At 43.7% G+C, this 17,535-nt stretch overlaps 1 protein-coding gene across 19 annotated transcripts in view; it reads left to right on the plus strand.

Moving 5' to 3' along the window:
• The first annotated feature begins 763 nt into the window (after positions 1 to 763).
• Positions 764 to 17,535, plus strand: part of MAGI1 (membrane associated guanylate kinase, WW and PDZ domain containing 1) — a 617,360-nt gene continuing 600,588 nt past the window's right edge. For all 19 annotated transcript variants that reach the window (XM_045192233.3, XM_045192235.3, XM_045192237.3 and 16 more), the window contains exon 1: positions 764 to 1,681. In XM_045192233.3, coding sequence (XP_045048168.2) covers positions 1,369 to 1,681 — 313 coding nt within the window. In that variant the 5' untranslated portion in view covers positions 764 to 1,368. The remainder of the gene's footprint in view (positions 1,682 to 17,535) is intronic.

The following is a 17,535-nucleotide window of genomic DNA, read 5'->3' on the forward strand; positions in this document are numbered from 1 at the left end:
AGCCGGGGAGAGAGAGGACCGACTTCTGAAGTCTTTTCCGGAAGGGCATGTAAAAAGCCCCCAACCCACTATTACCATCTGGCTTATTTCTCTCGTCTATAGTTTTCCCTCTGTCTTAAAAAGTTGGGCCCTAAGTTTAAAGGTGCGGGTATCTGTGTGTGGGAGTGTGCGACGCGGTCCCAGAGGACCCCCGCCACCCCCAGCTCCTCTAGCCGTAGACTCTGGCGAGACCCAGCTCCGGGACCCGAACCCTCCCGCGCTGTGTTGGCGGGAGCAGACGCCGGCCTCCGAGTAGGGTACAGGGGCACTGGAGGGAAATGTGGCGGGGGGTGGGCGGTGGACGAGCTGGACTGGGGGGGGGCCGACAGCGGGGCCAGCTCACTGGCCGGAGGCGATTAGGAGGCTTAGGCCGGCGACAGTGTGTGAGTGTAAGGGTGAGTGTGTAAGCCTCCCGCAACCCCCACCTGCTTGAAATGGTTTTAAAATGTCAAAGCCAGATTAACCTGTTTCAAAAGTTGCAAACAGTTGGAGTAAAACACGTGCTCGTCCCCCTAGCTCCAAAGGGATTTGCTGCGTCCAGGACACCGAAAGAAAAGGAGGAATAAAGGGTGTTTGAGAGAGGGTAACTTGCCTTCCGTGGAGGGTCGGTTTTAGGACCCAAAGGGAAGCACATTGGAATCTCGCTCTTTGGGAAGGTGGGGTGGGGCGGGCTGGCCGGCGGGCGTCCGCGGGGCGCATGCGCGCGCGTCTCCTCTCGCCGGCCGCTGCGTTTCGCGGCGCGGAATAGAATGAACTGTAACAAAACAAGCCGAGCCTTTGTATCTGCTTAAAGGGGCCGCAGGCACTTCCCTCCTGCCCACCCCTCCTCCCACCCCCACTCTGCAACAGCGTCTCCAGGGCTCCCAGCAACTGGCTGGAAGGGCTTCCCTCGCCCTCGGGAACAGTCCGCCAGCGAGGACAGGAGAGCCAGGCTGGAGGTAAAGAGGAGACTCTGCATTTCTAAGAGGCAAGAAAGAAAGGAAGGAAGGAAAAAAAAATATAACACAAGCGGCGCAGAGTGGACTCTGGTCCCGAGGAGCACGATCGGGCGCCAGAACGTGGACTGAGAAGCACCGGAATGCAAACAAAGCTCGCGGTCGCCGGTGCGGGGCTCACAGGGAAGCCCAGAAAGTTTGTTTTATGATGGCTTGAGTGCGCGAGTGTGTGCAGGGGGGAAAGGCTGCCAAGTTTCTCTCTCTCGTTGCGTTATTTGGAGGGAGATGTCTCTCCCATGAACCAGCGGGGGGGGCTTGGGGGCTGCGCTGTGGGGGGGCACCTGTCTCTCATTTTATTTTATTTTTTGGGGGGGTGGGAGGGATATAACTCGTCATGTCGAAAGTGATCCAGAAGAAGAATCACTGGACTAGTAAGGTTCACGAATGCACCGTGAAGCGGGGACCTCAGGGTGAACTGGGGGTGACGGTGCTGGGGGGAGCGGAGAATGGGGAGTTTCTGTTTGTCGGAGCAGTATCAGCGGCCCAGGCGGCAGGGCTTCCAGGCGGCGGTGAGGGCCCCCGGCTGGGCGAGGGAGAGCTGCTTCTGGAGGTGCAGGGGATCCGGGTGTCCGGCTTGCCCCGCTATGACGTGCTGGGAGTCATCGACAGCTGCAAGGAGTCCGTCACCTTCAAAGCCGTCAGACAAGGTAAGACAGGACGCGCCTCCAGTTTGCTTCCAGAAAAGGGGAGCGGCCTGCCGAGTGTCTCCCCCACCGCCGCCCCCCCATCTCGATTTCCCGCTTCGCTCCTCCGAGCACAGCTTAGTGGGGAAATTGAGGCTGTGCGCCGGGTGGTAGGTTAAATACACGAAGTTGTGGAGAGGTTGTGGGTAGTTTGCCCACCTGTGTTGGGAAGAGGGGGTTGGATTTGCGCCGGGGAGCGGGGGGACATTCCCCCGGCCTGTTTGCCAACCTGTTATCTCAGCCACCAAGTGCAGTGCAGCTATGCCTGTTCCTGGAGAAGAGTTGGGGAACTGAGGCTGGAGCAGAGTGGAGGCTCTTCTGGCTCCTTGGGGGAGCGCTGCAGCAGGCGCAGTGCTGCGTTCTTTTGCCAGTTGTCTGTGTCCACACCTAGAGAATGGGTATGAACGAGGAGAGGATCTATGGTTGTTGGACCTCCTCCATTAGAAAATCGTTTTTACTCTGCAACCCTCCTGGTGGGTTAGGGCGCCGGATGTTCCTGAGCCAGCCTCCTGAAGATCCTGCACTCACTCCACAGCTGGATGACGCATGTGTCTCCTCCTTGTGGCTCAGCACCAAGGCGTGGGGGGTGGATGGGGAGAGGGAGAGGAGGGGTATTCCTTACTTAGCTCGAATCAAGCCCCAGGCGATGCTGCCACTACTATAGCCACCAGTCACCGTCATCATCACCCTCAATGATGGTGATAAGGGTAACCACTATTCATTGTTAAGTTACTGCGTGCCAGTCTCTGTAAAATGCTTTTCTTGCATTATCTCGTTCTGAGTTACAAGAATCCTGAGGGCGAGTTGTTCTTATAAATCCCATATTCCAGATAAAGAAACTGGGACTGACATTGGTTAGGTTGCTTGTCCAAGATCACACAGATACCGGAATGAGGTTTTGAGCCCTGCTGCACAGCCTTAAGCACTGAGGAGGAAAAGGTGGGGAGCTGACCTTTGGGGAGGGGAGGGGCTGACTTGTGAGGAAGGAGTGGAAGCAAATTCCTCTCAGAAGTGAGTAGAGGAGTGATTGCCTCTTTGATGGCTGTGGGTCGTGGAGAGTCCGTTACATCTCAGTCAGTGCAGGCAGGGGGTTGTTCCTGTATCAGTAAAAGCCTGCCTGGTACCATCCAATGTCATGATGCAGTTCCTCTCCGTGAAAGCGCTGGCGGAGGTGGCAGAGTGTGGTGAAAAGTTCCCGTGAGTGCCTGGTCTGCAGGGGCAGCAGCAGCTGGAGGAACATGTCTAAGGGAAAAAGGGCTGGCTGGTCCTGCCTTGGAAACTGGCTTGTTCCAGCTTACAGAGACCAGGTGGAGTAGACCTGGCTTTTTAGCTTTGGGAGCTGAGGGGCTGACACTTAGCTATGGAAAAGTCCTTCCATTTATGTCCTCAGTTTCCACTTGAACACCTACTTCAAGAAGAAGCCCTAGAGCAACCAGCCACGGTGAACAAATCCTTCTTTCTCTGGGGTCCCATAAATGTGTACCTTGTAGTTTTTTCTTTATTCTAAACTGTGAGTTCGATCTCTTCTTGCCTCAATTCTATACAAGGTAGTTAAGTTCACCAGAGGAAAGAGTACTTCATTCATTGGTTATCTTCCCCGACTTTGCTTGAGGGCCAATCCCTGGCGTCACTGGAGACTGTGCCCTTACAGCCAGCGTGAACTGGCTTTCTTGAGGTTGTTTCATAAACTAATAAGTGGAAAGTATACAGAACAGTGCCTGGCACATAGTAAGTGCTCAATAAAAATTAGCTGTTATTGTTATATTTATATTGAATTTGAGCAGTTATTTATTTCTAAGTCTAGCTTTTAGTGTTAGAAACCTGGCTTATGAATTTCTTGTTGGAACTGTAGTGGAAGTACTTTGTAAAATCATTTGATGGGAGCAGCTACAGGTCTCAGTTCAGAGCCATTTCTGGAGAAAGGGCTGGAGGAAGGACAGCCAGGGGTACCATCTAGTGGGGGACCTCCAGGTGTCCATTGGGTTTTGCGTGGGAGCTGGTGTTCCACATCAAGATGCTGCATGTTGCTGAGCCTCTTCCACCGGTTATCAAAGATCTGAGAGGCATTGTCCCAGGGCTGCCTTGTCAATGAACTTAGGAAGGGTTGGTCAGATAATCAAGTGCTTTTGGAGTCAGACACCTCTGGGCTAGAGGGAAATGGTAGTGTCTCCAAGTGTTATGTTATTTCCCTTCCCTGGAACCTTTGTGTGTGCTGCACAGGAATGTTCACAGCAGGTGTGTGTGTGCAAATCAACTTGTCCTGCTTGTAGTGGGATAGAATAAAGAAGTGGATGGAGACACTCGAACGGCCTGGAATCCACTACAAAATGAAAGCTACTATTTCACATGGTAATTACATGGGCACAGTTAGCTCTTCAACGTTTTCATTACAGAAACATGGCACTAGAAAGCATTTCACTGGTCTTCTGTTCCCTCTTTTACATTGAGAATATAATTTAAATTATGACAGAATTGCTCTTACTGTGTCATTACTGTGTTTTAATCATATCAGATAGCCTCTTACTTGGTACAAAGGAAAGGAAAATGTTACTTTGGTGCTGTCTGCCCCCTGAGCTAGCTCCTCCCAGGGACATGGGTCACTGTGGGTGCTGTCTATATGGAAATGTCACGGTCTTCTTCTGGGAGAAAATTCTGCTGTTTCTATTTAATGCAGGCCTCTGAATGACGCACATGCCAAAATAGTCTATAGTAAATGGTATTACATGAAGCAGGACTGGATTGTGAAGGAATCAAGCTAAATGGCTCTACCAGGTTGGAGTTGACTCATTTTGAAGGGAGAAGACACTCTTTTATCACAAAGAACCTATAAAATTTATATATGTGTGTGTGTATATATATGCTACATAAATGTTATTTTATATGTGATAAAGCATATATGTATACTTTATAAGTATATATTTACCTATAGTAAAATGCACAATCCTAAGTGTATGGTTTGCTGAATTTTGCCCATTTATATGCTCATGTTACGTCTACCCACATTAGGATATAGAACCCCAGAAATTTCCCTCATGTTCTTCTCCAGCCAGTTCCCCCCACGTCCTCCAGAGGCAAAGGCTGTTTGATTGCTTCCACCATCAATTACTTGTTTTTGATGTTGTTTTTTATTTTTTTAAATTGAATTTATTGGGAGTGGCCTTTGTTAATAAAATTACATAGGTTTCAGCCCTGGCTGGTGTGGCTCAGTGGACTGAGTGCCAGCCTGCGAATAGAAGGGTCGCTGGTTGCATTCCTGGTCCCGGCACATGCCTGGGTTGTCAGCCAGGTCCCTGGTTAGGGGCCTGTGAAAGGCAGCATCACACTGATGCTTCTGCCCCTCTCTTCCCTTCTCTCTAAAAATAAATAGATAAAAATCTTAAAAAATTATATAGTTTCAGAGAAACAGTTCTATAATACATCATCTGTATATTGTATTGTGTGATCACCACCCCGTCACATTTCCTTCCATCAACATTTATTCCCCATTTATGAATTAGTTTCATTTATTATTAAAAGTCATGCAAATGAAATAATGTAGTATGTACTCTTTGTGTCTGGCTTTTTTCACTTAGCAAAATATTTTTGGAGATTTCATATTGTGTGCATCATTGTTCTTTTTTATTATTGAGTAGTGTTCCATTATATATACATACCAAGTTGTTTATATATGTATATATTTTATTTATTTATTTGTTTATTTATTTATATAGAGAGAGAGGGAGAAAGAGAGAGAAACATTGATGTGTGAGAGAAATATTGATCTGTTGCTCCTCACACTCGTCACCAAGGTCCCAGCCCACAACCCAGGCATACCCTCTGACCCAGAGTGTAACTGGGGACTTTTCAGTCTATGGGACGATGCCCAACCCACTGAGCCAAACCAGTCAGGGCTGTGTGTGTGTGTATATGTGTGTATTTAAAGATTTTTATTTATTTATTGTTTAGAGAGAGGGGAAGGAAGGGAGAAAGAGAGGAAGAGAAATATTGATGTGTAGAGGAAACATGGATTAGTTTTCTCTGTCAGGCCACATGGCCTGCAACCCAGGCATGTGCTCTGACCAGCGACCCTCTGGTTTGCGGCATGACACCCAACCCACTGAGCCACACCAGTCAGGGCAGTTTGTTGTTATGTTTTTGCTCATCAATGGACATTTGGACCGTTTATCATATTTTGGCTATTGAATAATAGCTAGATGAATAAAGCTGCTATAAATGTTCCATTTGCTCCACATCTTTGCTCATCTTTTATCTTGTCTGACTTTTTGAATTTTAGCCCTTCTAGTGTATGTGCAAAAAGAAAAAAACTAAGGAGACTTTGCTATAGGATGTAGCTAGTGTTTACTAAGTACTTGCTTTAGAATGTGCCAGGTCTTTGGCTAAGCTAATGCTACATGGGTATTTCGGGTTTTTTTCCTCATAACTTAGATGTCAGAAACTAAGGTCCAGAGAGTTTGCGTGGCTTTTTCATGGGTCATACAAGTGGCAGAACTAGAGCTGGAACTCAACTGTGTTGGATTCAAAAACCCATACTCCTAAATTACTGGGTCAGTGGGTCTCCGAGTACAGTTCCCAGACCAATGGCATTGTTATTAGGTTGGCCAAAAAGTCTGTTTAGTTTTTTCCATAAAATAAAAGACAAATTTTTCATTTTCACCAATAATTTTATTGATTTGGATATTTTGAGTATGTCAGCTATCTCCTGCTATTGGCCTCTAGTGGGTAGAGTCCGGGGATGCTGCTAAACGTCTTCCAGTGCATAAGACAGCCCCACAGCAAAGAATTATTTGTCTAAAATGTCAGTGGAACCAAGAAACTTCGTAAACCGTTTTTGACATGTTCAGTCAGTCACAGCACCTTCTCCATACACTGCAACTGCACAAATCTTTTTTTGCGTTTGTTGTGTTTTTACCTTTCTTGAAATACTAAAGCATAATACACTGAAAAGGTTGCACATTTTCTTCTGTCTGATATGACAGCTGTCACAATAATTTATCAAAATTGTTTCAAATGAAGTTACAACTGAGCACTAGAGCCATCATATGGAAAAAATGTAATGGATTTTTTGGCCAACCCAATATCATCTGGGAACTGGTTAGACGTGCACATTTCCTGGCCTCACCCCATCCTCACTGATTCTGAAGCTCATGGGGGTGCAGCCTGTGGGGTGTTTAAACGAGCCCTTGGGTGATTCTGACGTATGCCAATTTTGAGCACCACTGCTGTGGGGTGCAGACCGACTGTGAGAAAATGAATGCAACAGTTCCACGAATAACCCAGACTTGAAAAGTTTAAGATAGTGTGATTGTAGTTTCCCAAACTGGTAATATTATAGGTCACGCTTACATATTTTTATAGGTGAATTTTGTGGTTTTGCAAATTACCCAGGAACTGAATTGGTCTGTCTACTTTTTATTTTTGAGACAGAATGGAGAAAATAAATAAGATACAATTTAAAAACCACAACACCACCACCTGACCCTTCCCTCGCCATAATGAGGGAATTATGACCACATACAATTGAATATAGTTCTTTGTGCTTTTCTTTGGTTTGTTTTGATGTTATGTGTTTATTTTGACCCATTGGAATATATTACAATAGTTCTGTAACAAAATTCTGTTCTTATCTTAAAACACAGCGCCTTGTCTTTCTTGGTTTCCCATAAATTCTGCTTCAGGGTCTCTAGGCTTGCTTTTTCTTCCCCCAGAACGCCACAAGATTGACTCCTCTCCTGGTGTCCCTTCAGAGAGACCCTCATTGAGCTCCTTCTCCCAAGTGCTGCTAAATGCCTCGCAGCCAGCTCTGGGATGGGGAGGCCCTGCTCTGTGGCATCACTGAGTTGGGAAGAGCTGAGAGTAATCAGTTCTGTGAGAGTCAGCACTCCACTGACCACTTGGAAGACAGCTCCTGGAACCCCGTGCCATTCCTCTTCCTGTTTGTGTCTTTATAGCCTTGCCAAAATTTCACAGCATCCACTGTTTCTTCTCTATTGTCTGTCTCCCCTCCCACCGGAATGTAAGGTCCATGACAACAAGTAGCTTTACTCACTTGTTCACCCTTCTATTTCCCATTGCCTAAAATAGTACCCATCAAATCATAGGTGCTCACTAAAATGTCTTGGTTGCATGAATGAATTTTCCAGTGTCGCTTCTTAGGTAAGTGCAGACTAGACCATCTACAACATGTTTCCTTTTTTTCCCCCTATTTATCTTTTATTTCTTCTCATTTAGGATCACAATATATTCATTTTCTCATCACCGGATCTTCCATTTAGCTGGTTTCCTGTGTCTAATAATTTAGACTGAGCTATAAATAAATAAATGACCGACAGGCTTAATGAATTATATTTAAGTATTTCTGCCATTGACTCTAACTGGACTTTGTGAAGTGAAAATTCAGATGTTGAGCAGGCAGGATGATGAGGGGTTTTTCTGTTTTCTGTTGATGTGGGGCTGTCTCTATGTTAAGATCCATGAGAATGACACTGTACCTCCATTTCCTTGTAGCATCTTCTCTCTCTGTACAATTTTCCCAACCAAGAGCAAATCAGATCTTTGGTACAGAAAGTCTGATTTTTTTCCTTTCCTTCTCTTAAATTGCTTTGTCTTTTTTTTTTAACGTAAACTTTCAAAAATCAATCTGTTTTTGTTCTTGGTGCCGAAAGACCACTCTCCGAAAGATATTTTTGGGTCATACTTTGGAACATTCCATGGCTTTTACAAAAAATAATGCAAGGACAGGCATCCCAACTTGTACATTGTGTCTAGGGGCCACCGTTGGCCAATGGCTGTGTTATTTAAAAATAGATTCACTTCACCTTATGATGCAACGGCATACAGTTGGTTCACTGCATTTGTTGGCATTCATTCCCCGGCTAGTTTTAGATGGCAGAATTGATGATACCCACCGAGGGGAATTAAGTGGTTTATAAGCAAAAACATTCTGACATCTCCTTACCACAAGGGTTTATGTGAAGGATGTTGCTTTATAAACGATGGTTATTTAATGCAAAACACCCGTCTGTGATGTTAGTGGTCTCTTCCTTGAGTTTGTATATATGTGTAACAGGATACACTGATTTTGTACACACTGAGAATAAAGGCTGTCAAATTTGTTAAGGGCTGACATTCACATCCTAAAAAAGTAGGTTACTGCGTTCCTGTCTGTCTTCATGCAGTTCATATGTGAGATCCATAACCCTGAAAAATCCTAGGAAATACTGGAGCTTCGCTGTCCTTCCTGCATCCTATGGATGTCTGCATTCATGTACTATTTCTTGTGAATTTGTGTTGGTGTTTCCACAGCTGAACCCCCATGATGTCAAGGACATGCCTGCCATACTGACTTCTGCTTTATAGTCAAGTGTCCTGGGGGGGGGGTCCAGTGTGTTCTGGATGTCAGCTTTTTGGAAGGCATGTAGCAAAATTAGAAAATGTAATTTTAACAATGTCTTTTATGATTAAATCTTTTCTTTTTATAGCTAAGTAATTAAATGATGGAATAACCCATTATTTATAGTCATTGCTATAGTCCCTGTCTCAGAGGGAAAGCCCAAGTCCTTACAGGGACTCACAGGTCCCCCTGTGATGTGGCCCACGACATTCCTTCTCTGTCCTGTCCGTGGCCTGCCCTTTCCCACTCAGACATGTCGAAGGTTTGCTTCATCATGAACTTCAAGTCTTTTTCAAATGTCACCTTCACTGTGACACGTCCTCTGACCTCATTATTTAAAACTGTAAGTCCAGTGCCACTTGTCATTCCCTATTCTCTTTCTCTGCTTTGTTTTACTGTATATTTATAAATAACTTGAAAATAAGTAAATTCCTTGTTTTCTCTGTCCCTTCTAAAACAAGCTCTGAGAGGGCAGGGACGTATTTGATTCTCTTCCCTGCTGCCTCCCCAGCACTGAGAATAGTGCTTAGTGCACAGTAGTCGTTCAAGTATTTCCTGACTTCACTATCAAATTTAGAACTAGAATAAATCTTTGCTGAGCTCAGTTGCCTCTAAAAATTTCTGATATTTGGAAGTCTCTGACAACTTAGGTGATTCGTGATGGATCGTGTTCAGCTTGCTAAGGGTTTGCATTGGCAGCCTCTGACTGGAGCTGAGTAGAGCTTAACTGATTGATGTGGGAATATTCTTGAAGACAATGAGCATCACTGACCCCATGTGCTGAGTGTCAGGGAACTTTGCAAACTCTGTCAGCCTCGAATGGACTGTGAGAGGTTCTTCCGGGACCGTCAGCTGCTGTGTGTATAGACTTTTTATCTCCAGTGTTATTAGAACAAGTTACGTAAGAGAATTACATTCTTGCATCTAAGGTGTCTTTACTGCTAGCGGAGGCATTTGGTGGGCATTTAATGGGATGCAGTTATGTTTTCCACAATAAGGCAAATCTTTCAGCCCATTATGAGACAAGATTCGAAGCTCTCTTTATGGACAGTGGCTTGATGGTGCAATTAAGAGGCAATTATGCCCTGATTATAAGCCATGTTTCAAAATCATTGCGACATACAGTGTTAAAAGGACTGCAGTACAGTTAATAGGACTGTAAGGTAATCCACAGATATCAATTTCTCAATGTGTTATAGATTCACAGATTTTGGACTCAGGCTGGCTGAGGTTAGAAGGCAGGCTTTTCCACTTATTAGCTCGGTGACCCAGGGCGAGAGCCTGCCCCTCTTTGCCTAAGGATTTCTCCCTCTGAAAATGGGAAAGTAATGATACCTACTTCCTTGGGCTGATGGAAGAATAACCTGAGATTTAAGTAAACCACCTGGCGCGGGGCCCGGCACATAGCGAGTACTCAGTGCATGTTGGCTTCCATTATTACTTGGAGGTTCCCTGTCTGAAAGCGTTTGGAAGAGAAGAATCTCTTGAGAGATGGAGATTGTACACAGTTCTCTGGAGAGCTTTTCAAGTCTAGAAAAACCCCTCATTTTTCTGCATGCTTCAGATCTGCTTTTTTAAAAGGCCGGGACTAGAGTAGTTCAGGCAAGTAAGAAGGAAACCCCTAGACCTCATCAAGCATAGGTGGAGGTCTGAGCTGCCTGAACTTCTACCACGTTGTCACTGGTGACAATTGAATCTAATGATTGTCATCAGGCCCCAGGTTAAGGTAAGGCATAAAGGAGGGACAAGGCCTTTCCCTATTTTCTGGGGGTCCTGGGCAGTAAGGATGACCCTCGAGAATGTCCTTTGTTCTTTCTGGCATCACACCTAGGCTCCCAGAGCCTTGGGAATGGCTGGGGAGACAGTGGAGCTTGGTGTTATAAGGATTTGGAATCAATCGGACTGGTTGGGTTCAAGTCCAGGCCCTGCCATTTGCCAGCTGAGTCACCATGGACATGTTAACCTCCCAGGACCTCAGTTCTTTCCGTTGAAAATGAGAGTACTCTCTACTTCATTGGGTGGTTGTGAGGATGCAATGAGAAAATGTATGCAAAACAGTCCTTTGCTTGGTGCCTAAGGAGTGCTTGCTGAAATACCTTCATAGTAACTAACAGCTGTGATAATTTTCATTTGTGAAATGGAGACTCATCAGTGAGTTCCTCTAAAGCAGTGTTCTCACTAGGGGAAATTTTGCCCCCAGGGGACATTTAGCAATGTCTGGAAACATTTTTGGTTGTTAACAACCAAGGGTGGGACGTGCTACCGGCATTTAGGGAGTAGAGGCCAGGGATGCTGCTAAATGTGCTACTGTGCACAATACAGCCTCACACCAGAGAATTATTAGCCCCACATGGCAATAAGGCTGAGGCTGAGAAACCTGCTGTATGGTAAAGCTGCACAGTTAAGCCTGGGAATCTGATGTAGGAGTGCTAAACTAATAATCAAACTATTATTTGTTGATCTTCCTTTATGTTTTATTTAAAAATTCAAAAAATATTTATTTATTTATTTATTTTAGAAAGAGGGGAAGGGAGGGAGAAAGAGAGGGAGAGAAACATTAATGTGTGGTTGCTTCTCGTGTGCCCCCTACTGGGGACCTGGCCCGCAACCCAGACATGTGCCCTGACTGGGAATCGAACAGGTGACCCTTTGGTTCGCAGGCTGGCACTCAATCCACTAAGACACACTAGCTAGGGCTTAACATTTTTTTAATTAAAATTTTTTTCACTTACAGTTTATCTTTAATATTATTTTGTATTACTTTCAGGTGTGTAGCTCAGTGGCCAGACAATCATATACTTTACAAAAATGTTCCCCCCAATATTTCTAAAACCTACCTGGCACTATGTGTAGTTATTTCAATATTATTGACTATATTTCCTATTCTGTACTTCATATATCCCTGACTATTTTGTAATCACCAATCTGTACTTCTCAATCCCTTCACCTTTTATATCCAGTCCCCCTACCACGGCCCCCCCACCCCGATTTTCTAACATGTCATTGACATCTGGTTAGGGTTTCACTTGGGTAGATGATGTCAGTCTCATTTTAGCCGTGAGAAGATTAGCTGGAGAGGTCAGTGGTATATCCTGGACCCCTGGCAGCTGACATAGGTGAGATTCCTGGTTTTAAAATTCTTATCCTTGGTTTTGTCCAGAAAAAGGACCAGGCCCTGGGGCATGTAGTCTAGAGCGCCAGCAGCAGGGTCAGATGGAGAAGACAAACCGCACCATCCTGGGATTGACAGGGTTCTTTTATAATGAGTTTGGAGAAAGAAGCCATAAGCTGTTTTGAAAGAGTTTGCATTGGGGTGGGAGAAGGTGAAGCAGAGAAAGTTCTGGGCCAGATGCATAGTAATGAGGTATTTGCTGCTTCTGGATTGGTTGTGGGAAACAATCTGGAAAGCTCATGCATAAGCAAGATGTGGTGTCATCTGGTGGTCGGCTAATCCTGTTAGATAAGAACTGAAATAGCTGCCTGGAAGTTGATTCAACGTTTTAATATACATTCAGGTATGTGAGCAGTCTGTTGGTTTTTGCCTGTGGCTGATTACTGATTAACTCTCCTTGTTTCTTCTTCCCTCCTTCAGCCTGCTGTAATTTAATACAGGGCATTTCAGAATTTTTCTCTGGTAAGTTTCTACATCAGAAATGTGTTGACTCCACGTCCTTTGACTGTTGCAGTCAGTGTGGATGCCCCTCTTGGAGGCTGTCCCATTGTTGCCTGAGTACAACATGCCAGGTGGCCCCGCTGAAGACTGTCCTAGAAATACAACATTGATTCCTGAAGTGTTTATCTGCCAGAACACACAGTGTGCTGCTACCTAGTTTCAAGCAATTCTGCTCATTTACCGTCTTCTGTTTTCCCTGATCTCCCTCCCAGTCCTGCTGATTCCTTCCTCTCTCCGCTCTCTCTCCCCCCCCCCCCCAACAAACATTTGATTTCAAGAGTCACAGTAGGGTCTTGGATATAATTGCAGACTGCGGCTCTTCTGTAGTGGACTACATGTTTCTTGAATTCTTGAAGCCAGCATCCCTGTTTTCGAGCTCCTTGTCATCTCTGTCCTCAGTAGGAGCTCAATGAATATTTTTCGAATTGAATTCTTTTTGAGGATAACAAGTAGGCATAACTTTTAAATTAAAAAAAATTCTTGCCTAAGATCTTGTTGGCTAGAAAATCCATGGCTTATTTTTAAGGCATATTAAATATACTTAGCCATATGTCTGACTTTTCTGTGAAGATTTAAGATGGTTGTCTGCCAGTTGTAGCATTTCGAACTGTATAGAAAATATTGAATTAATTGTGTTGAAGGTCACAGAGGGCCTTTATTCTGGCCAGATGTGTTCAGTGATTGAACCTATTGCTTGTGTAATGTGGCCACAGAAGGCATCACTTTTGGCTTGATTTAAATAGTCAGTATTTTACCACCTGGATTCTTGGCCAAACTTTAGGATTTACATCCGATAGGGAAAGCCTGTTCATTTCCTCCTCTATTAGCCTGTTGAAGTCTGTGTGACTTGGTTAAAAATTCAAAACTCAAGATCAAGTTGTTAAAAAAGAATTTACTATGGTTTGGAGCATGTGAGTTTTTTAATTTTTATTTTTTTAAAAATTAAAGCACAGGCATCTAGATTACAGTTTCTAATCTGTTAAAAACTCAGATAGTATTGTGACCTTGTGTGGCTGTCAATCATTACCCATAGTTGGTCTGTGCTTCTACAGCTTACGTTTTTTCTGGTGAAATTTAATTTTGTCCCCTCATTTACACAACGCGTGCGATATAGAAAGATGTGAATACGAAAGAAAAATGTATCCACATTGCTCATCCACTGCAGAGAAGTACAATGTGTTAACACTATTTGTTGTGTTAACACACACAAACACACACATATGTGTAAAACACACACAAACATATTATATGTTTTTTTGATAGACTTTCTCAGAGTCGTTTTCTTATGAAAATTGGATCATACAATGTATGTTTTTTTTTAGTGGGATTTTTCTTTGTGCCTAACAGTATAGCATGGGTATTTTTTATTCACTACCTATATAGCTACTTTACCATTTCAGTGACTGTGGAATCAATTTTTGGTTGTATGATGACATATTAAACCATGTTTTGGTTGCATTATAATATATTAAACCATTATATTTGTTGTATTATATCAAAGGATGGACACTTGGGCTATTTTCAGTTCTCTATTTTTCACACACATTGATGAATATCCTTATACATACATTGTAGTGAATTCTTTAGACATTTTCTTCAGATAGATGCCTAGAATTCTTGGCCCACATGAATTTTGTCTTTTTAAGACTTAAATTCCTACCATTATAGTGCTCTTCAGAAAGTATGCCAACTTGAGTTTGTGAGAGTCTTGTATTTCTTCTCTAATCTCAGTTATAACAGATTCTACCTGATAATAGTCATCACAAACTCCAATACTGAGTAGGTATGTTAATAGACATTAGGGAGCAGTGGGGCTTCTGGTGAACTGGAAGGTCGTGTTGTGTTCAAAGGGAGCAGTTGCCACTTGGCTTCAGCTTATTGCTGTCATGTGGGAACACTGGCCCAGTGTTGCCAGGTTTTTCAAGTTTTCAGGAGAACCCAGGAACTCGAGTTCATTAAAAAACCAAACTTCACCAATTTCAAGAGGGTGGTTCAAAGTTATTTCAAAAGCATGGATGAACCAAACAAAACACATCTGGGAGCCATATTTGGTCCTCAGGCGACAAGCTTGCAACCTTTTATTTATGTATTTGTCTCTCTCACTTGACGTCTCTCACACTTCATCTCTTTACGAGCAGTGATCACGTTTCTTACCCTCGTCTGTATTCTCAGGGCCCAGGAGAGCGACCAACTTGCAGTGACGGTCAGTAAGTGTGCGTCAGAGTGGATATTAAGTTCCAGAAGTGGTCTAGTTTGTCACTAGTCCGTGGAAGTTTATTTGGGGCCCACCTGGTGACAGCTCCTCCACTTTAATTTTGAGGAGCTGGGGAGAGGGTATATTTTGACAGCTGATCATAATTCTTGGAATACTTTATCTCATGGTTCTGGTCTGCTGACTCTTAAAACTGGATGCAAGTAGCATCCTGATGATAACATATTTATATGAATATGTACTGGAAGTATATATACTCATATATATGTATTCTCTGCTCTTAAGTGATTTTACTGTGAAGTATGTGACCTTACAAATAAAAGAATTAATGAATCTTATGTACACCTTTTAGGGAGGTTTGGTTTTAAATATAGTAGGGAAGTCCCTAGTAACATGACTTGTTTGGATATTCTACAGATAAATAAGGACCCTAACCTTTATTTCAAGAGTGGATGTTTTCAGAACATGATTCACCTCTAACATCAGTGGGCATCTGGTTTTCAGGGACGGCTTTATATGGTAGAGTTTTGTTCTTGGAAAACCAGTGCAGCCCTTCCTGCTTTCCTGCCTATGTCCTGGACTGTCCTGCATGATTCATGCTGGGCACTGGGTCTGCAGCAGCGGGATGGCCAAAGGGACTCAGGTAATTCAGACTTGAGTTTAGTCACTGCAGTTTGTCTATCAAGGAGCCAAGCAAGGAAGGGCCTCTATAAAATGAAAACTATACAGTTGGCAGCAGAAGCCCAACATGGAGTTTCAGTTTTGCTTGGTTTGGATTTGTATTGTGTTTCTGTTCTCCTTCCCTCTGTCCATACTGATATCAGACAGAATAAGAACATTCTAATAGGCTGTCTAGGAACTCAAAGTTTAGATAGAATATTCTGTATGTGATTTAGGACTTTGGATGTTAGACAAAGCTCAGGACAGTTTTCAAGTTTTGATTACTGTGTACCCGGATCCACTTCCTTTATCATAAGCGCTTTTGGTGCACCCACAATTCCCCTAAGTTGGCATGAACTTTGGCTTTTGTTTCTCTAAAATGCTAAGGATAAGATATAGCAGGAAAAGCTTATATTCCATGGTGTTTTAGTACAGGTGATCCCTGATAAAATTCCTCAGCTTTGGTCTTTGGTAAAGACTAGAATCTAGCCACAGTGAGTCATGCTGTAGTGCAAAGCCATAGTTAGGCCCTTCCATGTGCATATAAAAATTCTTTAGAAAGCACAGATTGTTCTTTCAATATTTACATATTGTATACATCTAATTATTTAGAAGAGGGAACTCAGAGAGATAAGATGCCCAGCAAGGAAAACAATTCACGTAGCTATTGTGTATTTCTGTCTCCCTAAACCTGTGGGAAAGTACTGCTGTAAGTAAGAAAGGGACGGCTTTCGTAAGAGTGTGAATCTGTTTCTGAGGTTCATTTCCCCTTAAAGTGGAAGCTCAAGCAATTCTTTGTGAAATAATTATCTCAGAGGAAAATGATTGTGGGAAGGAGGCATTAATGGGGATATGAGAGCTGGTTACTATTGAAGTCTTTTTTTGGTGGAAGGAGCCTACCCATGGGGTTTAATAAAACATGATGAGTCACCCCGTTGCCTGATTTCCTGAGGGGAAAGAGATGTTCTAAAAAGGCTTGGGGAATTTTGTGGCCCTGTGCACCTGCTACCAGGCACTTATATTCACCTGGTGGCTGCCAGCAGATTGCAGGCAGAGGTACTTGGCAAAATCAGCTTCAGAAATGGGGGCCTACAAATTGGGTTTGCATGAGAGGAAAGTGCACCAGAATTACTGCCTGGGGGAGTTTTCAAGCTGTGGGAGTCCAGGGGTGACTCTGAGTGGTGCGGAGTCATGTCTACCTGCGCTGCGCAACCTGATGCCCCAGCTCCAGAGAATGGTCCACAAGCAGCACTGACTCAAAATCATACAGGGTGTTTATGAATATGGGGTCACCAGGCCCCTGCCCAGACCTATGGAATCAGAATCCTGGGTGATGGGCCCTGTGAATCCATTGTTTGAAACAGTTCTGGCTGATTATGGGAAGTCTGAAGTTTGAGGCTCCAGTCCCTAAAATACTGGCCTTTTCAATTCCAGCTACCTAATAAATGATGGTCAGAGACCGTACTTTCTATTCGAATGACCACTGATTGAGGGTGACCGTAAAGAAGAGAAAGACTAATTGAGTGATTTGAGCTACCAGTTGTAGGGCGGCAAATACCGGGTGTGTGCATATGTGTAGGTGGAAGGTCAGTTTCTTGCTTCTGGATCCTGGCATTAGTCTGTGAATTTAGAGGGACCTCTTCCTCAACACCACACTTGCCTTTTTAAAATAGCAAAGAGACTCTGGAGGAAAAACTGTACTATCCAATAAAACATTCTGCAATAGTGGAAATGTTCTTTATCTCCTTCGTCCAGTATTTTATCCACTAGCTACATGTGGAGATTGTGTACTTTTAATGTGGCTAGTGTGGCCACATTTCATTAGTCACACTACAGAAATGAGTATTTTCATTTTATCTTCATAAAATGAATTTAAATTTAAC

Source organism: Desmodus rotundus, chromosome 8 (assembly GCF_022682495.2).
Source record: "Desmodus rotundus isolate HL8 chromosome 8, HLdesRot8A.1, whole genome shotgun sequence".
NCBI classification, from domain to species: Eukaryota; Metazoa; Chordata; class Mammalia; order Chiroptera; family Phyllostomidae; genus Desmodus; species Desmodus rotundus.